Source organism: Diplotaxodon limnothrissa, linkage group LG22 (genome assembly GCF_057381915.1).
Source record: "Diplotaxodon limnothrissa isolate DT_005_m linkage group LG22, D_limnothrissa_male_GT1.1, whole genome shotgun sequence".
NCBI lineage: Eukaryota > Metazoa > Chordata > Actinopteri > Cichliformes > Cichlidae > Diplotaxodon > Diplotaxodon limnothrissa.
In genome coordinates this window covers 18,722,782-18,746,458 of record NC_140616.1, presented here as the reverse complement: position 1 = coordinate 18,746,458, position 23,677 = coordinate 18,722,782, and the positions used below count along the sequence as shown (strand labels likewise).

General features: G+C 41.6%; 1 protein-coding gene across 2 annotated transcripts; it reads left to right on the top strand.

The window, feature by feature from the left end:
• The first annotated feature begins 383 nt into the window (after positions 1–383).
• Positions 384–23,635, top strand: tinagl1 (tubulointerstitial nephritis antigen-like 1). 2 transcript variants are annotated; one of them, XM_085346909.1, is made up of 12 exons: positions 386–585; positions 2,944–3,254; positions 4,993–5,059; positions 10,882–10,974; positions 11,067–11,181; positions 13,528–13,654; positions 13,850–14,000; positions 14,086–14,272; positions 15,192–15,237; positions 16,023–16,146; positions 18,939–18,984; positions 20,001–23,635. In XM_085346909.1, exons 2-12 carry the CDS (start codon positions 2,951–2,953, stop codon positions 20,166–20,168), a joined length of 1,428 nt encoding a protein of 475 aa, XP_085203035.1. In that variant the 5' UTR covers positions 386–585; positions 2,944–2,950; the 3' UTR covers positions 20,169–23,635. The 2 variants fall into 2 exon arrangements, with proteins under 2 accessions (XP_085203036.1, XP_085203035.1); XM_085346910.1 differs by lacking the exons at positions 16,023–16,146; positions 18,939–18,984; positions 20,001–23,635 and adding an exon at positions 15,809–16,017 and having other exon boundaries at positions 384–585; positions 15,192–15,294.
• Positions 23,636–23,677: the final 42 nt, after the last annotated feature.

Below are 23,677 nucleotides of genomic sequence, written 5' to 3'. Positions count from 1 at the left end.
TTTCTAGAAGATGGGAGGTTTCTCTCTGGCTCCTCCATAATTTCGTGGCTGATAGGTGGAGCTACTCAACCTGCGGCCGCTAGGGGGCGTGCAATGGCGTCCACCTCAAGTGGATTTGGCCCTGTGTGGGGATTGGGGAAAAGTCGCAGATAAAGAAGGGGGAAGTCATGGCTACTGATAGCGACAGTGGGAAGAAAATATGAGAGAAGCAGTGACGTGAACAGAGAGCCAGTTCACTATGCAGGCTCCAGTCTGATAAGAAGAGGAAAAGCACGCAGAGATAGTCAACCTGTGGGAGTCACAGGGAAAGGCGTGCGTGAATGTGAGCTGCTGAGGGAGAGGCAGTGAAGCAGGGGACAAGCCAGAGGCTGGAGGGGGGAGTGGTTACGCTTGCTTGTTGCCTGTATATAGAGAAGACCGAGACTGACAGAGCAGATCCTGTGAGAGAGTTTGGAACAGAGAAAAGGAGCCTGACCTTTTACCTAAACTCTCTCTACCTGTGAGGGACTTCCTGAGCAGCACACCAGCAGTAAATAAGCTGTTTCTTACTGGATTACAAAACCAGGATTTCTCTCTAAACTCAAGGTAACAGCAGTTTCTGTTTCTCTGCACTTTTCAGCAGCAGCTCTCAGGCAGGTGCAGCCTGAGCGTCATAGTCTGGCTTACACTATTATCAAGTTACTTTAAACAGAAGAAGAGGAAACTTTTAAGCTCTCTTTCAGAGGATTGTCATCACCTTCCATGTTTTTAGTCTTTCTCTGTATAATTATTTAGATGTATTGTAGAGCATTGGTTAGTCAAGCCTTTGCTGTTACGACATATGTATCTTAAGGGTGTGTTGGGCACATTAGAGCTACATTAATATCAACGGAAGGCTGTTTTGTCTTTTTTTTTTTTAATGGAGGGTTGTTGGGTTCAGGTGGAGTGGCCGCTCCAGACACCAGTAATCTCTTCACTCACCTGCTGAGGTGCAGTCCTCACTGGACACCTGTAAGGTGTTCTACATGATCCAACCCACTCCCCCTTAAAAATCGAGCTTAATGTTTTTTAGTTTGAGAGAATAGTCAGGACTGTGTAACACAGGAAAAATGGTGCTGAGAGGGCTTTTATAGAGACGCACTGAAGAATGAATTATCTGCTGGGTGTTGCAACAATGTGTCAAAGTTCAGTCTTGGGAAGGAAAGTGATCAAGTCACGTGTGTAAGCAGCTAAAAGTTTGGTTCACCTTAATTACAGTTCAAGATTTGGCCCTTGTTTTTATGTTTTTGTTGTTGTTGTGGGGTTTTTTTTGTGTGGGTTTTTTCTTAAAAAATATTTCTAGCCTTGGATGTTCTTTTGCTTCGCTACTGAAAAGGTTGTATGAGTTACTTTAACCACAAATCACTGGATGATAGGTTTTAATTTCTTGTTCATTAGCAGTGAAGCATAAAAATGAAAAGTACGTTGATGCATTAATGTATTTGTGGTTTATAATGTTCCCATTTAAAAAAAAAAAAAAAGTGCTGCCGTGCAATGAAATACTGCTCAGATTTATGAACTCACTGTTCATAACTGTGGTCCTGAAGCTGCTGACACTGACTCCGCATGTCTCATCTGCCACTGTGTTATGTGTCCATGCGCTATAGTGTGTGTGTTAGAAAGTGAGCGGGTAACCCTTACTGAGGGTTCATCTGTCCTGTAGCTGAAGTGGAGGATCAGTAGCTTGGCTACAGCTGTCTGGAGCCCTGATGGACCATATGCCATCTGTGACATTACTGAAAGCTTTAAGATCTTTTTCTCAGGATCGTATGATTGAAATATTGGGTGTTAACAGGATATTTTACACAGTAATATGGACTAAATCTATAAATACTGTCTCATTTAAGTAAGCAATTGAGCAAAATACTTTCTTATCGCTTAACAATCTAATCTAATATGTGAAAAGAAGCTACAGATGATAAAGAAGAGCCTCTGAAGACAACTGCATTATGATCTCTGCAGAAGTGGGTTTTTTTAGCTTTAGATTGACCTAAAGACATCACCAGCATGATGAGCACACTGGCTGGTGTTTTATTGCACTGCTGCTCAAAGTCTGACACAACAAAACACTTGTGTAAAGGACAAGACCTGCCCATCCCATGCTGCCATATGTTACTGTGTGTGTGTGTGTGTGTGTGTGTGTGTGTGTGTGTGTGTGTGTGCACACCAAGTAAAGGCACAGTCATGCAGAAAACAGCAGAGCAAAGGCCTTTTCCAGAGCTGTGCTTTATGTGCACAGGGTCCATTGTGCCGAGAGATCTGATTGGATAATTAATGATGCTGTTTATGTAAGCAGCGGGGGCGAGCCCTCCTCTTGGTCCGACCCTGCAGAGACTCCCCTATCCAGTGACCTGAGACCAACACAAACAAAAAAACAATGGGTGGGATTGTTTGACCTTTAATAATCCCGAGACCTTGAGCAGGGACAAACAAACTAAACGTGGGCATTGAGGATATTACATGTGCATATAGACATGTCAGAGAACCTGCCCATCATGCACCGTTCAACATATTTGATAACATAACTTTTGCCACTGAGACGATGTTCTCCATTACGCTGTGTGTATTTTCATATTTAGCTGCTGTTTGTCTTGGCGGTTTAAAAGGAAAGTTGAGGAAATAAATAGACAATCTCCAAGGATCACATGGGTTTCTATTTAAACCGTGTGTGTGTGTGTGTGTGTGTGTGTGTGTGTGTGTGTGTGTGTGTGTGTGTGTGTGTGCGCGCCTCATTGTTTATATGAACTGCTCAGAAGTTGGCAGCAGTAATGCCCAATTCCTCTGCTACACTCTGCTGCTCTTCCCCCTGCAGAGTGGAGCATTTTAAGTGTGTCTTCTTGAGCATCATACAGAGGTATGCCTTGGATAACACTGGCTTTATCCACAACTCTTAAATGTTTAATTTCTGTCGCCTCCCTGTCGCAGGTTTATCATGAAGCTCATCCTGTTGACTGTGACCGTGCTACTCCTGGTGGTGGGAGAAGGCACTGCAGACAGAATCCTTTCCAGAAGGACCAAGAGGGAGCTTGCCAGTCCACTTCATGTTGGCGGCATCAGAGACCCATTCGGCTCCTACTGCCAGAGACGAGGAGGCTGCTGTCCTGGCAGGGACGACCTGTGCACCGTGCCGTACCTGGACACGATCTGCTACTGTGACCTGTTCTGCAACCGCACGGTGTCCGACTGCTGCCCCGACTTCTGGGGTCACTGTCTTGGCGTGCAGCCGCCTTTCATTGGTATGTGAAGGTACAAATGTGTTTTGGGGGGCATCAGAAAGTGTTGCAGCCATGTGTGTGAGCGTGTGGGCATGTCTTTGTTAGTTAAACTCTGTCAGAGAGCTGCAGGAAACCCCACTGACAAGCTCCACGCTGGGCCACGATGGAAAGCAGCGTGACGCCCCTAATATGCTGAAAATGGATTAGAATTGCATACCTGCTTTTAAAAGCTTCAGCTTGTTACTGCATTTATATGAAGTGATCATACCAATGTTTCTTACTTGGACAGAAACCTTTGATCTTTCTAATGTCTCTTTGATTTCTTCTGTGTGATTAATCACAGAGTTACAGGGTAAACGACAGTATTAATATAATGGATTTAATAATAATAATAATAATAATAATAGAAAGTCAAACTATATTTCAGCATACATAATGATTATCTGTACGTTCCCTGTCCCTTAAATCATCTACATATAGCATCTGATTGTATTGCAGATTAAACTCCTGTTCGTTCACCTGTGTTACTGGTTGGTTGACTACATTTGGACTCCCTCACAGTTCTAGCACCATCCTCTCTGCCGAAGTGTGAAATGTGCCAGCAAAGGCAAAGGGCTACCTGAGAGCAGCGTAGGGAACAGTAGGCTTCTTATTAACTGAGACGGTGGGAGGAGGGGTGTGTAGAGGGATGAATGGAGGTCAGGAGAAAGAATGTGGGGTATGCGGCCAGACAATGGGTACAGGACTACAAAGTTAGAGAGGTCGATGCAGGTATGTGGGCCGTGCTCGATAAGGTTTGGCACTCAGGAGGTCCGACGTACAAGCATGTGCACGCAAGCATGTTTGATCACACAGTCAGCGGAGGGAAGCCACTGAAAGACAGCTTGTTATGATAGGTCTTTCCTCTTAACTGCTACTGTTTTTTCACTCGGTCTGCGCTGAAGGAATGCTATACAAAAAATGTCACGGTAACCATTGCATATGTTCAGTCTGCACACATTCCTTCTGTATTAATGTGTAACTTGCCACTTGCCGAAGCTCTGCAGTAATTTGAATTACGATAGACCGGGCGAGACAGCTGTGAGAGCATCAGTCATAGATCACACTGTCAGCACGGGGCCTCACACCAGAGGCCGGGAAAACCTGCTCACACTGTAAATTCTCAGCCAGATTATGCCTTAAATTCCACATGGAGTCCCCTCTGACAGCATCTTCCACTTTACGTAAGCTTGTCACCAAAACACCAACGTTTTAACAGTCGAGTAAGATGGGCCACTTTTGGGGTCGTGACAGCGCAGGGTGTGCAACTCACAAATTTTGTAAAATTTTTGATGTTTAATTATAGATGGAAGTGGGGGCTTTCCATGCTATCTCAGTAGAGTTGGTGCAGTGGGGCGTAAGCTGGTTAAAGCATGACGAGAGCCCGGGAAGCCTGGGAAGGCAGGAAAGAAGCTAACGCCACATTCCTACACAGGATTACTGGCTTAGAGCTCCTTAGACCTCACATATTCTGTGTGTTAATACTAAGACTAGTTGCTGTTAACTTTTACTGTGGTTGCAAGTGAAGGAATGTGGTTACTGTGTTATTAATATCAAGTGTGTATGTGTGCTTTTAAGCCTCCGTGTACAGCATGTGTCTCATTTGTGTCTCAGTGATTGAGACTGTGCGTAGCTTTTGTTGAGATTAGCGATAGGATCTTTATTGTTTAGCCACATCAAACCTGCGTATATTAAATTGCCACTCTTTGTCTTTTCTCAGGCACCTGTGAAAGAAATGGAAACACGTTCTTGACGGGGCAAACATACAAAGAAAATTGCAATTTATGGTATGTACACCCCGCCTTTTCCATGCATTCTTTCTGCCTTTTAAATCAAGGGTTTTCCCTTTAATTTCCCCCTGAAGTATCTTTAAGTTCGAACATTTTCAGGTTCCCAGTTTGTTTTTTTTACCTGTGTAAACACTAAGCATTATATAAATATGCATGTAATATTTTTTTATAATTTGGAGGGGAATTTTTTTTTATGGATTTGGCTTTACAAAAGCTGAAAAATCTGTTTTTACCATCAAGTTTCTCTGACTCCCTCTCTGACGTACAGCGCTTGGTATTCCTAAAAGCTGTGGGGATTTGCACAGTTTAAAATGAAGCTGTAGGTTGCAAAATGTGCCTTTGCACAGCATGTGTTTCTAACTATGCTGGTGGCTTTGTGGAGTAATGTTCATTATTCATTTTTATATCCTTGTTTTGAGTGAAAATCTTTCGCTGATCACATGATCCTTACTCACATATGAGCTTTAGGCACCTGAAACTCTGTCTGCCTCCTTCTGCCCAGCTCTGCGTGCATAATTTTGTTGAGTTTTTTAAATGCCTGTAAGAAATGTGCAGGTATAGATAAGATAAGATGACAGATAAGCCATGTTAGTTTGTCCAAATAGGAGAAATTACTTTAGGCCTGAAAAATAAAATATCTCAGCTCATTATGATATTTTGTTTAGAGATCATTTCCACTTTAGGATTCCTTGTAATAACTTCTGGTGATTCTCCATCACACCTCCATCATAAACTGTATATAAAAGATGGCTGTAGCCTCTGGGGCTGAAATGTGAATCTGTGTTTTAATGCTGCATTCTGTCTAATGGCCAGCAGGGGGTGACTGCTCTGGCTGCAAATCCGGTTGTTCAGTGATGACACGACGAATCCTACTTCCGGGTCTAAAGTAGTCTGCGTTTAATATGGCTTTTGTGTTGTTAACATGTTTAATGTTTTGTATTTTCTTCTATTTGATCTCAAAAAGCTCCTAAAACAGTCAGTGATCACTGTTGACCTCCCTCGGCTTTTATTACCACTAATCATTTATTTAAGCTCAGTTTTTAAAACCTTAGGATGTAACTACAGCCCAGCCCATGCAACAGTATATGAATGACTAACCTTGTATTGTGGATGGATTATCTCAGTTGTTCTCCTGGCTGAAGTTTGGTCCTTTTACAGCATCCTGCCATGTGATTACATTTGTTTCTGACCACCGAGAACACTCACGTTAACTTTTATCCAGTGGAAAAAAGTTATCTTGTTTATATTATGCTAACATAGCTGTGTCGCTAGCGGTCACGTAGCACATCATTATATACCAGCTAGCCCAACTTCAGTAACCCTACAAGCGTCACTGCTGTTTAGTTTTCTGTCTTCATTTATGCTGGAAGTGATAACAGAGCTGTACGTTTTAATTTGTTTCCAAAACCCCGCAGTCAGGACATGCTATATTGTATTTAGATAGAAGCTAGCGAGCTAACTCCCTGCTAACTTCTAACTCCGTTAAATGTCATAAATTCCGTTTTCATGGATGCCTGGATGTTAAACTCAATTGTTACACCTGGTAGAGCAGAACGCTGATCATTTTATTAAAGATGAAAGACTTTAGACAGTTTTTCAACTCTCAGTAATGCCACAGTGATCGTTTGATATATGGACCTGCAGCGGAGTTTAGACCCAGACACGGCTAGTGACGTCAGACTGAACAACCGGATAGAAGCCCAGTTGTAGAGATGTCTGTCTTGTTGTTCAACTTCAGATTTTACTCTCAATCCCTCGCTTAAAGTGTTACTTGATACCAAAAGCAGTTTATTTTGTAAATTTTGGTCCCATCTGGTGGAAAATAGTAGAAAAAGCAGGGTATTTTTAGGCTACTTGGTCTATTGACACCTCTCAGTCAAACCAAAGGATTTCATGGTGTTCATCTTTTGTATATAGTCTACAAACCACACCTGCTAAGCACTCTGTTACACACTCAGAAATGTATTTATGCCCCAAAATGCTGACTTTAAATAATTTGATAACATGTAAATTTCCCATGTAATTTTGTACGTGAGCACAAAAGATAATTAACTCGATTGCTGTAGCTGAGTGTATACCAAGCATTTTTTCCCTTAATGATTAATTATTTGAATAAATACACCTTTGATTTTATATATTTGAGTTGCATTTTACTCAAAATCATTGCTTTATGTCATGTTTTTGAGGTGTAGATCCTTGTTCTCAAACTTTCTACTGCCTGTCCTCCAAAGGCTTTTCTGTTATTATAAATTATAGGATAGCCTAGTGGTAAGCTTAGACAGCCCTTATGCGAATTATTTTTCTCCCTAGGGAAGAAGAGAGGTTTGCATTTGCCTTTCTACGTGACTTGATAGACTGAATCTGAACTGAAACAGTTTTCCAGTTGAGTTTGAGTCTACTTCAATAGAGATAGAAAACCACTCTGCTTGAATACATTATAATAAGTCTGTACACTGTAATACAGCTCTCTGTAATTGACTCCTTGAGTAAATCTCCTTGGCAGTCCTGCATTATTTTTCCAATTCAGTGTGTTTCTAATTCACTTTACTACCGTGACATGAAGTCAAGAGCTTCTACAAAGAGCATTGTGGATTAACTCTAAGTGACAGGAAAGTATCTCTGTCTCAGTGATTTTCAGCACCCTGAGGGGAACAGAGCCCGTGTGCGACGGCTGCCATTTTTCTGCATGACATAAGCTGCAGTCAAGGAGCTGTGTAGTAGTTGCCAAGAGTCTGGAGGGAGGTTAAGTGAGTGAAAGCAGGAGCAGCGGAAATTGAATTCCGCATCTGTCCTCCACGCTGGTTTCTCACGTCTGTGTCAATTGTTGCTCTTTAAAGTAAGTGTGTGTGTGTGTGTGTGTGTGTCTCAGTCTTATCACGGGAGCAATTAAGAAAGGAATACAGTTGATGGAAGTTGATAAAGGGCGGGGGTCCTATTTTTATCTTGAGGAAAGACTTGTGGAGGTTGTTTAAAAATAGCCTCTGGTGTTCCAGTTCCTAAAAACCAACAATAATGTGCTAACTCCCCCGTTCGCTCTGAAAACAAGAGAGTCTCGGTATCACGTGCTCTCACACGTGCTTATCAAACCAATACACACAGGAGTTTGAAAATTTGCGCCACAACTTAGGCTCGGACGGATACACGCGGACATGCTTCTCCTACTCCCACTCCCTCCACTTATTAATTTCCCAAATGCGTGTCCTCCCAGCTCTTTCAGAAATCGGCTCTCGCCCTTTTCCCCCTCCCGAGGCTCTCATTAGCAGCGCCCCTGCACTCTCTTATCTGTACCGCCTATGTTTCTTTACTGATTTGAACAGGAAAGGGAAACTGTTCTAATGACTAACTGGTTTAACAGCTGCACTTAATGCAATCAGTATAAACGTCATCTGTCTGTGCAGCACAAAATTAATCATCCGCAGATTGGTTTTTAGAACAGACTAAGTGTCGTGTATTCAGCCTGCGCTTATATTTACTGTTGTGAGTGTTAACGTGTAATACAGTATGTGTCAGCTTTTTGTCTTGTTAATGGGATTTCTAGCTAATTTGGTTATTTACAGATCTGCTGCCATCCCGATAACATGTTATCTGTCCCGAAAGATCTGAACCTCGGCGACTTCTCCTTTCAAAGATGGTCTCTGGGGTAGCAGTCTGAAGGAACAGTTGATCTCTAATTTGATTTGGCAGCTGCTTTCGTCTGTTGGCTCGTTATGTCAGATGGGACAACAGCCAATGCCAGCATAGACTTTCTAAGTTTATTTATTTGCTCAGATATTGTAGATGCGCCGTATCTTTAGACACACACACACACAAACATGGCTCTGCTCCGACTGATCTGGAAGCATCAATGGCCAGATATGGTGAGATACTACACCTTGTGTTGTCTAGCTGTTATCCATGCTCTCTCAGGCGAGTAGATCTTAAATTGGGACTGTGACGGGGAATGTTAAATATGTCCTCACATCCCTTATATTTTATATTCAGTCCCACTCTGTCCCTCAATCTCCATAAATCAAGCCTATCCCTGTGTGTTTATCGCAGACCTACTGGCACTGTGCTGCTGCCTGTATTCCTGCTGGAGGGTGGAAGAGGTGAAAGGTCACAGTTGCTTTGAACCAATCAAAAGCCATCAGATGGTCCCTGTAGGATGCTGAGCAGAAACACACTGGTGTAACCTTTTAATGTAACATGAACGTGGCACATGTGTCCCAGCAGGAAAGTGAGCCATTTGAGAGGGGAATACCGTCCATGGGTTTCTGTGTGACTGAAGAGGTCAAATTCCTCTTCAGTCACACACATCGCATTTGTTTAGTGATGGTCCTGGGTAGTAAAACATTTCATGCACAATTCATGCTAGCTACATAATTATCTGAGAAACACCCCTGTTATTGTTTGGCTCACATCCTCAACACTGCTGCTGATCATGTGACTGTTAAAAACAAAAATATAGTCACTTTATACACAAACTCATTCTTCTTTCTGTTTCAATTTGACTTTAAGATCACATTGTTTCACTTCTGTTGGCTTTACTTACATCCCTCTGTCTTGTTTCACTGTGTCTTATCACCTAATTACCTGTCTGTCTCATACGCTTCCGCTGTTCCCTGCCAGACTAGCAGTTGAACTTTAGCTGCTTTAGCTTTATGTTCCTGGTTTTGTTTTAATGTATATGTCACCTAGGTTTAAATTAAGTGTCTAGATTTTACCGTCTACTCATGTGTGGATCCGTCTGTTTAAAATTGCACAGGCAGTTTATAGTTTTAGCACATTTGATGTATTTTTAAAACTGAGTTTGTCACAAGAACAAAAAAACGAGTAAGCTCAATGTGTTGTATGCTACACAGAGCTATTTATAGCATGTATAAAACAAGGTTTGCACAAAACAGGCAATGGTTCTAAGACATATGAAGTGTGTTTAATATTAATAAGTAGCAATAATACATTTATCATTGAAAATCTGCAATACATTTGAGAATGCGTTTCTTTTTTGTGCTTTTCTATGTTTCATAGGGAAATGTGAAGTTGTTTTCTCCGTTTCATTTATGCAGGATTTGTGCGGGGGTTTTCTGTTTAAAATAATAATCTGAAACATGTCATGTGCATGAAAATATATTAGAAATAACTAAAACACCCACTGGTGCATACTGGATGTACAAGTAAAAAGATAATGCAGAGTGGATCTGTTTAGTGTTATCTCAGCTTTGAGGCAAGTGATTGAAGCGATAACCCAGTGAGAAATACTGCTGACTGAGGTATGATTGGGGTGGAGGGGAGCACACATACAGGAGGGCTACCTGTGCATTGCAAATTGTCAACTATAATACGCGTGATAACGATGGGGACTGCTTGTGTATATATATGTGTGTTTGTTTTTTTTGTTTTTTTTAAAGCCTTTCCATTCTGATGTTGTATTACCACACACACAAACACACAAAGGCACACTTCTCGGCAGTGAGTCATCAGAAAGTAAATCCTCTGTTTCTGAGCATCTCCAAAGTAAACATCTGTGTGTCATCATTAATATCCTGCTCACTTATTTTCCGTTTTGCCGAATAAAAACGGATCTGCATTCTGCAGCCTTAAAAGGCTGAATAATCTAAGCTTTTTATTTTTAACCATCCCACTCCATAATTTCTCCAGCCTTTTCCGGCTGCTAACATTCTTCTTTCAATTTATGTCTTATTTGGGAAATCCACTCAGCCTCTGCTCACTTGCCTTTGTTTAATAGACTTTAGTGACTGTAGCATAAAAATACACATTTTTTCAGGCACTTGTAGTTTCTTTGAATGTCCCCTACTAACTTTTTTCTCTCTCTCCTGTAGCACATGTGGGACTTCTGGACGTTGGGAGTGTGAGCAGAACGCCTGTCTCATTGAGCCGGACATTATCCAAGCTGTCAACAGAGGAAACTATGGGTAAGAAACAAATAAATATAGACACGTACTTACAATACTCTGTTTGTAGTTAAAAACACATATGATTTCTGCCTCTTTCATATTGTTTTTAGGTGGAGGGCAGCTAACCACAGTGAGTTGTATGGCATGACTTTAAACGAAGGCATCCGCTACCGACTGGGCACACAAAGACCATCAAGAACAGTCATGAACATGAATGAGATTCAGGTACAGGACTCTTCGTTCATTGAATCATCAAATCATCGTTAGAAAATAAATATATGGGTGAACTTTCTAAAGGCTTAGATACAAAACTTCACTGATTGGACTCCTTATTTAAATCTCTCACCTGTAGTCTGGCTCTTGTCCTGCCTCTCTCTGCCCTTTCTTCTTTTTCCTCTCTCCTCCAATTAGTTGCAGCAGATTTCCGCCCCTCCCTGAGCCTGGTTCTGCCAGAGGTTTCTTCCTGTTAAAAGGGAGTTTTTCCTTCCCACTTTCACCAGATGCTTGCTCATAGAAGGTTGTGTGATTGCTAGGATTTCTTTCTAATATTGTAGGATCTTTACTTTACAATATAAAACACATTGAGCTGTTGGCTGAGTTTTACATAAAATTAAATTAAATTCACTTAGGTGCCCTTGATATATCCATACAGGAAGTGTAAGAATATAACTGTACTGGTCGCCACTAGGTGTAACTTCTTAAACTCTGTTTCCACTTAAAAACGACAAAAGGCATAACATACGGATAACATATCATTCATCTCCTGTTTCCACTAATACTACAACTATGGAGAGAAAACCAAAATGATGTCTTTAGATATTTTCAGAATTGTACGATGGAGTGATTTGATAACCAAGTGGTTGGCGTGCATACTCAGGTTCCCTGAGCAGTGACTCGTTGGATTACCGGTTGGCTGGACCATCATGTCTTTCTTCACTCATGAATAGCAGGAAAAAAGTAACATAGAGATTTACATTCATGGGAAATAATATTCAACAGAAATCATTGGTATTGTATACATCTGCTTTTGCTTATTTTTGTATTTAAACACAGACATTTGAAATATTACATAGAAATAGTTTTTAAAATCAGAGTATATGAAATTTGATCAACGCTGAATTTAAAGAACTATTGTTTCTATTCTGTAGTCACGATAGGAACATATGCTGAATTAGTCACAAACTGCTTCCCACTTGTGTGAGTGTATGACATAAAGAGGAGAGATGTGGGTGGAAGCAGGAAGTTTTACAGACAGGTGAGAATAAAAAGAAAAGGTTACTCATATCTTTACTTTTCAACTTTTCTTTTTTTACAAGCTCTTGCACGCTTGAAACCTATTACAAACAAGTGAGCACTGATCAAAACCTGCTTCACTTAATTATGGTGGCCTGCTGGTATGTAACGGCCTCTCTGTTTGGAGACCTCAGCCTGCTCTGTCTTTGTTTACATTTTTACCCCAGAAAGATTACATAAGACGCAACCAAAACATCACATAGAGAAGCCGGAAAGGATGGTGGCGGCTTTGAGAATAAAGACAAGACTTCCTCTTGGGTCTGCGCATCCCCACTTTGCCCTGCGTGCATTCATTCCACCTCGAAATTTTGTAACACCCCCTACTCCTTCCGCCGTCAGCGTGTCCCTGCCTGTGCCACAAATCAGATCACAGCCCATTCACAAAACTCTCAGTCTCTCCCCTTTCCTGTTGTTTCTGCAGACTCGTGTCAAATGCACTTAATGCAACATTTTAGATGCCTTTTGGATCAGGTGCTTTTTTTGCACTTTGACCTGCCAGAGCTCCAAATCTCTGAGCAGCAGCACATTCCTTAGTGATGTATCAGGTGGCCGTCTGTGCTCTGAATGCTTCACTATTAAGCAGTGGAATGCACCGCGGGCAGCCAGAGTCTTTGTCAGAGAGAGAGAGATGAAGCTATCTGTAGTGTATGTTCATCACATAATACCAGGAGATATGAATAGAGTATCCGACAATAGCTGGCGATTAAATGATGGAGCACGTCTGAGTGAAAGCGCTCTATCAGGGAGACAGTTACACTCTATAACAGAAGTTTACCATCATGATGAAACCCTAATATAACCAAAGAGACTTGTTGTTTCACAAAGAGGAGTGGCTTCAGAGGGTCCTGTCTATTCTGCAACGTTAGAAATGGATTCTGGTTCAAATGGTTGTAAAGAAATCCTCTTTTTTTTTTTCTTTTTTTTAAAATGTGGCCTTTGATTAGTAGACTTATGTAATCTGCCCATGATCCAAGCTTGTATTACGAAGCTGCCCACAAGTATTTTAATTGCACCCTTCAGTTTGTGTTCTGCTGTGGCCAAACAGTTGCACTACACTACCTGACACCACATTCAAGCAACCCGTGCTGCTGCACGTAAATGTTAGCCTGTTTTTAAATACCGTTTCCTTTCTTTTCCCTATAAATTCATGTCACACATCTTGGACTGTCAGTTGGTAATAATGACTGTTTTTACTGAGAACTATAAATGTTTTCTTCGTGGGTTGCTGCAAAAGATGGAGTTGAAGCAAGAACGAACAAACTTCTTTCCCTCTTGCAGATGAACATGGATCCTCAGACCGACAATCTGCCGCCCTACTTCAATTCAGCAGAGAAGTGGCCGGGGAAGATTCATGAACCGCTGGATCAGGGCAACTGCGCTGCTTCCTGGGCCTTCTCAACAGCAGGTGCTGTCTTAGGGAAAATGACATCTGTAGGGCTAATGGGGGAACTGTAGGGAAATATCCTTAAAATGTGTCACATGCAAACGTGCATGAACTCTAGGAAATAGAAGTTCTTTAGTTCTCAAGTTTCTTCTTGAAGTGAAGCTTCCACCATGAAATTTTAGTTACGTGTTTATGCGTTTGCTTTGTTGCCACCAGCTGTGGCATCAGACAGAATCTCCATCCAGTCTATGGGCCACATGACTCCTCGGCTGTCTCCCCAAAATCTTATTTCCTGTGACACACGCAACCAGGGAGGCTGTGCCGGAGGACGCATAGATGGAGCCTGGTGGTATCTTCGGCGTAGGGGGTAAGCCCCCCTTCATCTCAGACAAAGTTATTACTGCTCGTGAATGAATGATGGGTGACTTACATCTTCCCATCCCTCCCGACAGAGTTGTGACAGAAGACTGTTACCCATATCAACCTCCGCAGCAAACGCCGGCAGAGGTGGGTCGCTGCATGATGCAGAGCCGCTCGGTTGGACGGGGGAAGAGGCAAGCCACGCAGCGATGTCCCAACACGCAAAACTACCACAACGACATCTACCAGTCCACACCGCCCTACAGGCTCTCATCCAATGTAAGTGAAAGAAAGCTGCACAAGTGTACACAAAAACGTCCACTCTCGCTCACAAAACTACACTGATCAGCCATGGTGTGCCTGGCTCACCTAGGAATGAGTCTGAGATTGTAGAAGGGCAGTGGGATGTGCTTTTTTTTTTTTTTGTTTTGTTTTTTACCCACTTGTTTTCCATATCTCAGGAGGTAGGATTCAGGACTGAGGAGTTAGCTTTGTGTATAAAACTAAATTATAAACTATTCTAGTACGATGACTTAGAAAGGCTGTCTTTGAGAAACACCGCAGTGAGTGAATTACACCAATTTAAAGACAACACTCATTGTCTGCTATCATTTCAGGACCAGCGGGTTAATCCGAAATGAGATTTCCTCCTCATATTAGTGTTTCTACTTTCTGCTCAGAGACAGAAGTGAGTTACATAAGCCCTCATCCTTCAATCGAACAATAAAAACCGTAAAATATCTCTATTTTGGTTGCTAATATGGGTGGATGAATCTAAATGACTTCATGGAGACATTATCTCCGCCCTCTCTGCAATCCATGCACTAGTATCATGTAACATTTGCACAAACTGCCTCCCGAAGCGGTGTCTCCACGCTGCTGCATGGATCTTCTGCAAATCAGACAACCGCTGAGCAGCAGCCAACATGTGGTTTCACCAGAAGCTATCCGTCAGGGCTAAGTGACGGCTAATGCTTCTCAAAATCATTACAGCCTGTTGTTCCTGTCTCTTGATAGCCTGTGAAGTCAATAAGCCAGGCATTAAGACCAAGGGGCCCTGCTGAACTCAATCTTGTTATCTGACTTTTAACTTCCAGGGGGTTGTTTTCATCCTCTCCGTTTCACTGACATGTAATGATCATTCTGTCTGTCTCACTCTCCTTTGCCTATAAATCGTTCTCTCTATCGTCTCACTTAGGAAAAGGAGATTATGAAGGAGATTATGGATAATGGCCCCGTGCAAGGTAACGCAATGCCTTTCTGTGTGTGTATGTCTTCCTTAAATATGCTTGTATTTTATTGTCAACATTGCTCCCACGTGGGTGTGACTTTTCACAAATTAAAACACACACAGCTTGAAGTATCTGACCTAGACTGATGTCATATTTAACCTTTTCATCTGAATGGGTTTTAACCAGAGTTTTAACTCTGACCCCAGTCACCCTGTCAGAAATGAGCGGCCTCCGCGGCTTGCTAGGGTTGATCTAACTTTGCTATATTAGCGCGGCTAGCTGCCTGGAGCCCATCTGGAATGCCTTCAAGTACACTTGAATAAAGGAGTCACATGTCGAAGGATGTGTGCATGTGTGTATGGGAGCGTGTGCCAACTTATTGTTCAACAGTCCAGGGAGGAAGAGTTTTGAGAAAGTCGTGGAGAGCTGCATGAGTGTGTGTGGTCCTTTGTGTGTGTCTGCTGAAGAGATTCTAATAAGAGTGAAAGTTTGCATTATATTCTCAACCAGGGAACACTGCATCTAGTGCTGATACAGCTTTAAAAACTTCTTCTATCCATAAACAGCTGCTGGAAAAACAAAGTCACACATAGCTTAGATGTGCAGCTTACACTGACACACGCACACAAACCTGCTCTGATGTTTGGGTGTGTGACTCAGGGGGGAAATCAGAATTTGTTTGGTGAAATTGCTTAATAGTTTTGGGAAATGGCTAATCAAAGTGTGTGTGTGCGTGCGCGTGTACTCATGCAGGTTATTTCCACCTTCTAATTTTCCGTGCTTGTTTGTTCTTGCAGCTATTATGGAGGTCCACGAGGACTTCTTTGTCTATAAGACTGGGATCTACAAACACACAGATGCCAGTTTCACTAAACCACCGCAATACCGTAAACATGGCACACACTCAGTCAGGATCACCGGGTAAGTTACCAGAATACCGAGACAATCCAAAACAGTTCATATTTTTGCCCCCATTTAGTGAACCAACATGCTTTGTCACAACGTGGCTCGGAGACATGCATATACAGACCTGATTGGGCTTAAAATAAACTCACCAGGTTTTAATTTTCTATTTTTATTTTTTTTCTTTACCTGACTCCTGTTTAGACAAAAGCTTTCACCTTTTCTTCATCTTTAACCCGAGTGTGTCTGGTTTAACTGTTGCTACATGCTTAGCAGTGGCCCTATCTCTTCAGAAGTTGTTTAATAAGGATGAATCAGGGTTTTAATTGAGTCCTTGTTGGTACTGGGTTTGATTCAAAGCTCCACTTGCACGTGTGTTTGCACACAGCCAGCTGTCTGCTTGTGAATAAGCGTTCCCTCCCTTCCAGACTATTGCTCTCGGAGACACACCTTGGCTCCACTCCTTCATCTGCCCCAGACAGTCCCCCCTGCCCCCCCATCTAGTCACTTTAACAACCGCAAATATGCAGGCAGGTAGACGGCTGACGCACCTGGATTGCCTGCCCACACCCACTGCCGTGCGTTTCTCTGGCTCTGTGATGTCTCCATCATCACTCTTCATCTGGCCGTCAGACTGTCCCACTTCCTTTCTTTTACTCCTCTTAACATTTAAGCCAAAATATTCCTCTTATCATTTTAGACTCCAGACAGACTGATACTGTTTTATGGTTTGTTTGTTTTTTTTGTTTTTTTTTTAAATATTCTGACCTTTAAGATGAATAAACCGCTCTTTGCTTTTAAATATTTTACAGGCTGTAGTTCATCCAGCTCCCTTTGACATATGTCACTGATATATTTGGCTCAGTTTACATTTTTAAACTGTGACAGTGGTTCTGAGTAATTGGTATTTGGTAACATTTGACTGTCAGAGATGGGTAGTAATTGGAACGTTGTCTGATCGATCCCCGGCTCCTCCAGTTTTTATGTGAGATAATAAAACCCCAATTACCGGCTAATTCATCCAATGACGTGTGGGTTTGTGTCATACTGTAGGTAAACATTTACCTGAGTGTCAAAAAACGGCAAACATGCAAGTCCTGCATTATGACAGAAGCAACTTCTCTGCTTTTATCTGATAAGGATAAAACACAAATCTCTTTATTCGAAGCTTTCACTGTCTGTAGTTTTTCTTTCATGCATAAGCACATGTAGGATAAAAAGCAAACAAACAAACAAAAAAACCCCAAACACTTCTCATCCTCCAACCTGTACTTGGCTTATTTAAATCCTATACAGTTTTCTCAGTTTTCTTCAAGTGCATTCGTGTTTGCTTATCACGCTCGTGTTAGAACCACACCCTCTGGAGTGTAATTACTTCTCTGCAGCTTCATTGTCAGTAAACTGTGGAGGTATGCACAGTGTGAGATGATGGTGAGGATGAAGATACAGCCTCCTTCTACAACTACTGTGATTTCTGACTGCTTTGGATGTGGTTTGGCTGGATGGAGGCTTTAGCTGCGGTGCAGGTTTAGAGATGGATGGAGGCTGTGAAAGGCACTGTTTTGAGCTCCAAACCTGCCAGCCACAGGCTTCAGTATGTTTACATAGGCTAAATCCCATAGCTGTGTATTCATTTAAGCCCAGGGCCTGGGAAAGTTTGTGGAGATAGCATTGAGGTCCACTGTGGCGGAAAGAGCATTGTCTGGGGTGCTGATCCTGACTGCACTGGACAGAGAGAGGGGGATCAGTGCCCGAGAGGAGAGGTCAGAGCTGGGATGAGGGGCGCTGGGCAAGGGCGGGGGTACATGGGCACAGGGGCATGTCCATCATTGTCCCCAAGTGAGCAAGTGAGTTGATTGGAAGACCGATAAGAGATCAGCAGTGGTCCGATTCTGTCTGCCTGTCTCTATACCAATAAATATGCACACAAGTAAACACGGGGTCACACACTTGTATACAGGTGTGAACAATGCTCACAAACACCAGCCAGGGTCTACTTTAGACGCTGGCTGGGATGTTGTATTTACACAGCTGCTTTTAATGTGTCTGCTCCTGGTCAATGTGACGTTATAATCCACTTGGGAGAGTAGTGGCCTAATAAAGTCACTCGCTGAATGAAGCCTGGCACAGTTTGCCAGTGTTTTGGTGGCAGGCTACTGAGTTGGCAGGGCCTGAGGCCGTCCAGTGTATTTCCCAGCATTCCTTTACTTTATAAAAGATAACAACCGATTGCGGACCGGGAGTCTCTTTGGAAATGAAAGGCCGGGTGTGGAAAAACAGGATGGGAATTGGCTTTAGGTCTGTTTTGATCATGACGAGCAGAAACTGCAGGGGTTGGCAGCAGCTATGCTAAGACCAAAGTGTATGGCATGGTGGGAATTTATGGACCTTTGCCAGGGTTTCCTGAGAACAAAGCCACAGCCACCAGAGAAGGTAAAGATAAAGTTCAGTGTCCCTGTGGGCTGCTCGTTTTTTGCAGTGTTGGTGCTCTGACGAAGCTGAGGTGCTGTTCCTCTTCCCTGTGACCTACGCCCGATGAAGAGGGGAACTCCGTGTTTCTTTGTATTGGAATGCAAAAGTGCAACAAAATGATGTCCAGCTATAAATACTCAGGATGTTGTTAACAAGGGGAAAGTTGTTTTTTTTTTTTTTTAAACATTTGAACCCTGCATATCTGCTTTTCACTGAGCACATCTGAGGCAAAGTAATGCATTACATGTCTTAAATTATTTTTACAGCTCTAATAAGACGTAGCTATACTTTAATTTTTATGCGCTTTAATTCACTATCATCTCTGATCTGTGCACTAGGTGGGGAGAAGAGAGAAATGTTGATGGAACATCAAGAAAATATTGGGTAAGTTTTCACTTTACACCTTCTTTACCAGTAGTTCAAGGTGGCCTATTATGCTTATTTCCAGTTCCTTATTTTTGTTTTTTAGACTTAAAATAGGGCAGCACGGTGGCACGGTGGTTAGCACTGTTGCCGCACAGCAAGAAGGTCCTGAGTTCAATTCCAACATCAGGCCGGGGTCTTTCTGTGTGGAGTTTGGATGTTCTCCCCGTGCTTGCGTGGGTTCCCTCCGGGTACTCCGGCTTCCTCCCACCGTCCAAAGACATGCAGCTTGTGGGGACAGGTTAATTGGATAATCCAAATTGTCACTAGGTGTGAATGTGCGAATGAATGTGAGTGCGAATGGTTGTCTGTCCCTGTGTGTTGGCCCTGCGACAGACTGGCGACCTGTCCAGGGTGTACCCCGCCTCTCGCCCTATGACAGCTGGGATAGGCTCCAGCGCCCCCCGCGACCCTGAAAAGGACAAGCGGAAGCGAATGGATGGATGGATGGATGGACTTAAAATAAAAATGACTACTTTTAAATCTACTCTCTATCCTCCCACTCTAAAAGGCCGCTGTTTTCTGATTGGCTGCCCCTCTCGTGGCTTCCACAAATTGAGTTCTTATAGTGTTTGCAAGTCCTCATCCCAGCTTGAAATGATCATATAAGGATGTCTGTTTCAGGCTGATGTCAGCTCGACACAAGAGTAGAAAATGAGTTTCAAACTGAGCAGCAGAAAATAAGGAAAAGTGTAATAGGTCCCTTTTAAAAAGATTGACTGAAAAACCCTGCTGCTGTAGCACAGGCAATATGTTTTAACGATTAAACAGTTAAAGCTTCTTTTCAATATGATTAAATTTTAAAAACAGTATCTTAATTACTATAAGTGATTATTCGATATTAAAATAAAAAGTCTGTTGTAAAAAGCTGTTTTTTTTCCCCCCCTGATTGGTGAGGTGTAGGGGAAAGTAAATAAAACCTTGTCATCTTTAAGTCTTATTGTATTTTACAGTTAGTGTGATCTTATTTCCCCCAGATTGCTGCCAACTCCTGGGGAAAGAACTGGGGTGAAAACGGCTACTTCCGGATCGCTCGTGGGGAAAACGAGTGTGAGATTGAAACATTTGTGATCGGCGCGTGGGGCAGAATCTCAATGGAAGACATGCACAACCACCATCACCACCATCACCGCAGGCACATTTAAAGACACTGCAGATCTTAAAACCCTATTAAAACCTGTATTATTGTCCAAACTACAGTTGGTCTTTCTATGCAGCTGCGTCGCAGGCCATCGCATCCCCTCTACTGGCCATAAAGTGAGCCCTAGTCCTCTTTTTTTTACACTTTAGTTTATTCTGGGGATCGATACAGAACCTTGTTCTCCACCCTCTGTAGCCTTTTAATAGAACGACTGTGTATCTCAAGATTCATGGCACCAAAAACTAAGACAAACTAAGCTAAAGTTCTTTCACTTTGCCTTGCAATCAGGCAACTCAGGTACCTACTGCTCCAAAGACCACACATCCCAGAATCCCCAGTATAATATCTGGTGATCATGTCATATCATGTCTGGCGACGAAGGATGTGATCTTTTTATTCTTCGGTTTTTTCTAACTCAAAACCTGTATTAACCAGACAGGCTTGGAAAAGAGGGAATCTGAGAGCTAAAATACCAGATGTCAAGACACACCCTTCTAAACCATGTAACTCAATAATATATCACTGATGACCTTACTGACATTTACCTGTCAGCTAAACAGAGGTGTAGCTTGACCCGTTCTCTTGTTTTCAGAGAGGGCACTTGTAAAGAGTTAGTAGCTGGAGGCTGTAGGGTTTCTCACACATTCCAGTAAAAAGGTAGAATCTGACACTGGAAACACAAGGTGACTTAAAAGTGTAAGATTACAAGGAAAGTCACAGTTCCTCCTAAAACTATGAAATCTTTTAAAGAAATATCAATGAAACGGGCACAATCCTGGCTCTTTAGTACGCTACTAGCAAGTGCTTAATTCATCATTTATATATTTTTACTCCTCCTTATTATGTCATTTATAAATACAGATGTGTTAACACCATGCACAGACACTGGTAATAAGCATAATTATACTAATGGTCATATCATATATATCTATTATATTTACTATATAAATGGTGAATCAAGCACTTTCTAATACCTTCTTAATCCTGAATAGTGTAACATTATTAAAAAGCGTGACCAAAATGGCAAGTTTTTGAGTTTTGAGCTACTAAGTCAAACTTTGTGGATAATTTGTCTTTTGGGGGTTTTTTTTTTTTGTGTGGCAGAGATAAAATTAGGTTAAGTCTCTGTGACAGTTATTAAGATTTAAAAAGCCATGCTGCTTTCCCCAGTCCTAATATTTTACTAAATTAAAAACTGATGTCTGCAGAGTTTAAAGATTGTATTACTTAAAAAAAAAAAAAAAAAAAACAGACACAAAAATAAAACAGAGTTGATCACTGCAGAAGAAAATAGGAAGTATGTATAATGTTCTTAATGTACTCTGTTCTGTGTACACTCTTACAGTTTGAGCTAAAGATGTCTTTATTCTTTTGCAGCAGTTACATTTACATTTTTTAACTACTTGTTTTACAATGTACTGTATGTAGAAATTCTCTTAACCCCCTCATGACTCTGTTGCTTTTCTTCTTCTGCATTCTTGAAACTGAACACGGTGAGTAGCTTGAGCGACGTGCGATAATGCTGCTAAAGGCCAGTCTGCGCTGCGCTGTTTGTGTTTAGCTTCGTGCATCTGATAGGTAATAAACATATGAAGCCACTTCAGAGTAACACTGTAACACGGATTCAAAGCTGTATGACTTTATGTTCTCATTATTTGTTGTGACTTTTTTTTTTTTTTTTTTTATTGTTTTCTGCTGGAACTGTAAGATCAAACTGAGCTAGCTCCATTTGAAATATATGTTTTTCTTTTCAGTTTCATTGTTATCATAGGCTCACTTGAAAAGCAAAGCACAGCGTGTTATTACCGCATGCCTGAAATTACACCCTGGTTTGCTTCAGTAACAATTTCAAAAGGATTTTTCATTTTTTACATCGTCACGTCTTGTGATCTTTAAGGCCTTTCCGTTGATTCCTTCAGGCGTGAACTGGCGGATGAATATAAAAGCAAAGAGAAATGTCTGGATGCTCAAGCAATGTGCAATGTGGTGGAGAGGGTAGAGATTAGCAGTCAATTGCGTGTTCCTCGTTCATTGTAAAAAAACAACAACAAAACAATCCCCCCACAAAGAATCGTTGCTTTCCAGAAAGGATCAAGAGACATGAGCTGCACAGGAGGTTGACAGTAAATAAAAATACACCAAAAACAGTATGAAACTGGGCTTCTTGTCCTGGGGTGGAAGTGATTATGTCATTAACACAAAGAAGGATCAATCAAGTCTACATTTTTGCTTGTGGACAAATCCTTTACACGGGAGGAAGGATTGATTTAATAAAAGCCGCTAGCTGCTAAATTGTTATATATAGGTGTGTTGTAGTCCTCGCTACCTGTCAGTAACAGGTCTCAGTGTGAAAAGGTGCATATCAGTGGCTTGATTTTAAAAAAAGAAACAAAAAAGCAGAGAGAGCAGTGGAATTTGACCAAAGCTGGATTTTTTTTTTTTCTTTTTCTGTTGACCAGAAACCTGTCGTCATGCTCGTTTTCCTGCATTACTTTCACTTAGTGGTTCTTTGGATTAGTTGTTAGCTTTAACCAAAATGCAATAGATGACACTGAATATATAGAAAACATAAAATATTAAAAACCCTCTTATCACATGAAGATGTTCAAAACGTTAACGTTGTGATTTTGTTGATATATTATCAAGGTTCATGTGGGACCAATTACAGTTGCAGAAGGTTCACTGCAAACTCCAAATATGTGCCACAGAAACTGATCCTACTTTTAACCAAAATGCTTTCTCCAATTACACGAGCAGCAGACTTTCACTCAGAAAATGTGTATTTAGTGTAAAATGAACCATTTCATATTCACTGCTGTGTAGACTTTTATTTATACAAGTTGTTTAAATTATATAGTTTTTTCTTCTTTATTTGCCTGTGAAATGTTTCATTATTTCTTTGTCTCGTGTTGTGTCTGCTATGTGAAATGCCACATTAGTGTTCACTTACATAATAAAGTCTTTCTAAAACCACGTCCATGTAACTTGCCCCTGAAATATCACAGTGTAATAAAAATAGATGCATTCAGGGACCGAGAAGCGATCAAAAACACATCTCGTTTCATACTTACTGTGCACGCGTGACTATAAGTTGATGGTGAAAGTAATGAGTGAGCAGCAATAGCAGGAACCTGGCACAGGGTGTTTAGGATGAATCTCCACACGATGTGCCGGGGTGGGACGAGGACAGTTTTTATAAGGTCGCGCTGTGTCAGCGTACTCTTCCATCTCCGAGGGCAATAACTAATCAGTCGGTGGACGACCCGGGCAAAGAGACGTTTGGCTCTTGCTCATATGCTCCATCTTGTTTAATTTGAAGCCAAAATCCACAGAACATTAAAAAAAAAAAATTCAGAATAATATATGAATGTGTATTTTAATGTTTTGGTTTTTTTGTTATCTAAAAAGCTTTTTTGTCAAATGGCCCAATAAAAACCGGAATGTCTGTTTATACTACATTTGTTTCACATGTTAATATAAAGTTTTACTGTTGGTTAGACAATTGCCATCATT

Excerpts from the sequence above, each read along its gene's own strand:
- tinagl1 (XM_085346909.1), top strand. The coding sequence starts at position 2,951 with ATGAAGCTCATCCTGTTGACTGTGACCGTGCTACTCCTGGTGGTGGGA. Across the intron at positions 10,975-11,066 it reads GTCAACAGAGGAAACTATGG|GTGGAGGGCAGCTAACCACA; the intron begins GTAAGAAACAAA and ends TATTGTTTTTAG. Across the intron at positions 14,001-14,085 it reads TGGTATCTTCGGCGTAGGGG|AGTTGTGACAGAAGACTGTT; the intron begins GTAAGCCCCCCT and ends CCCTCCCGACAG.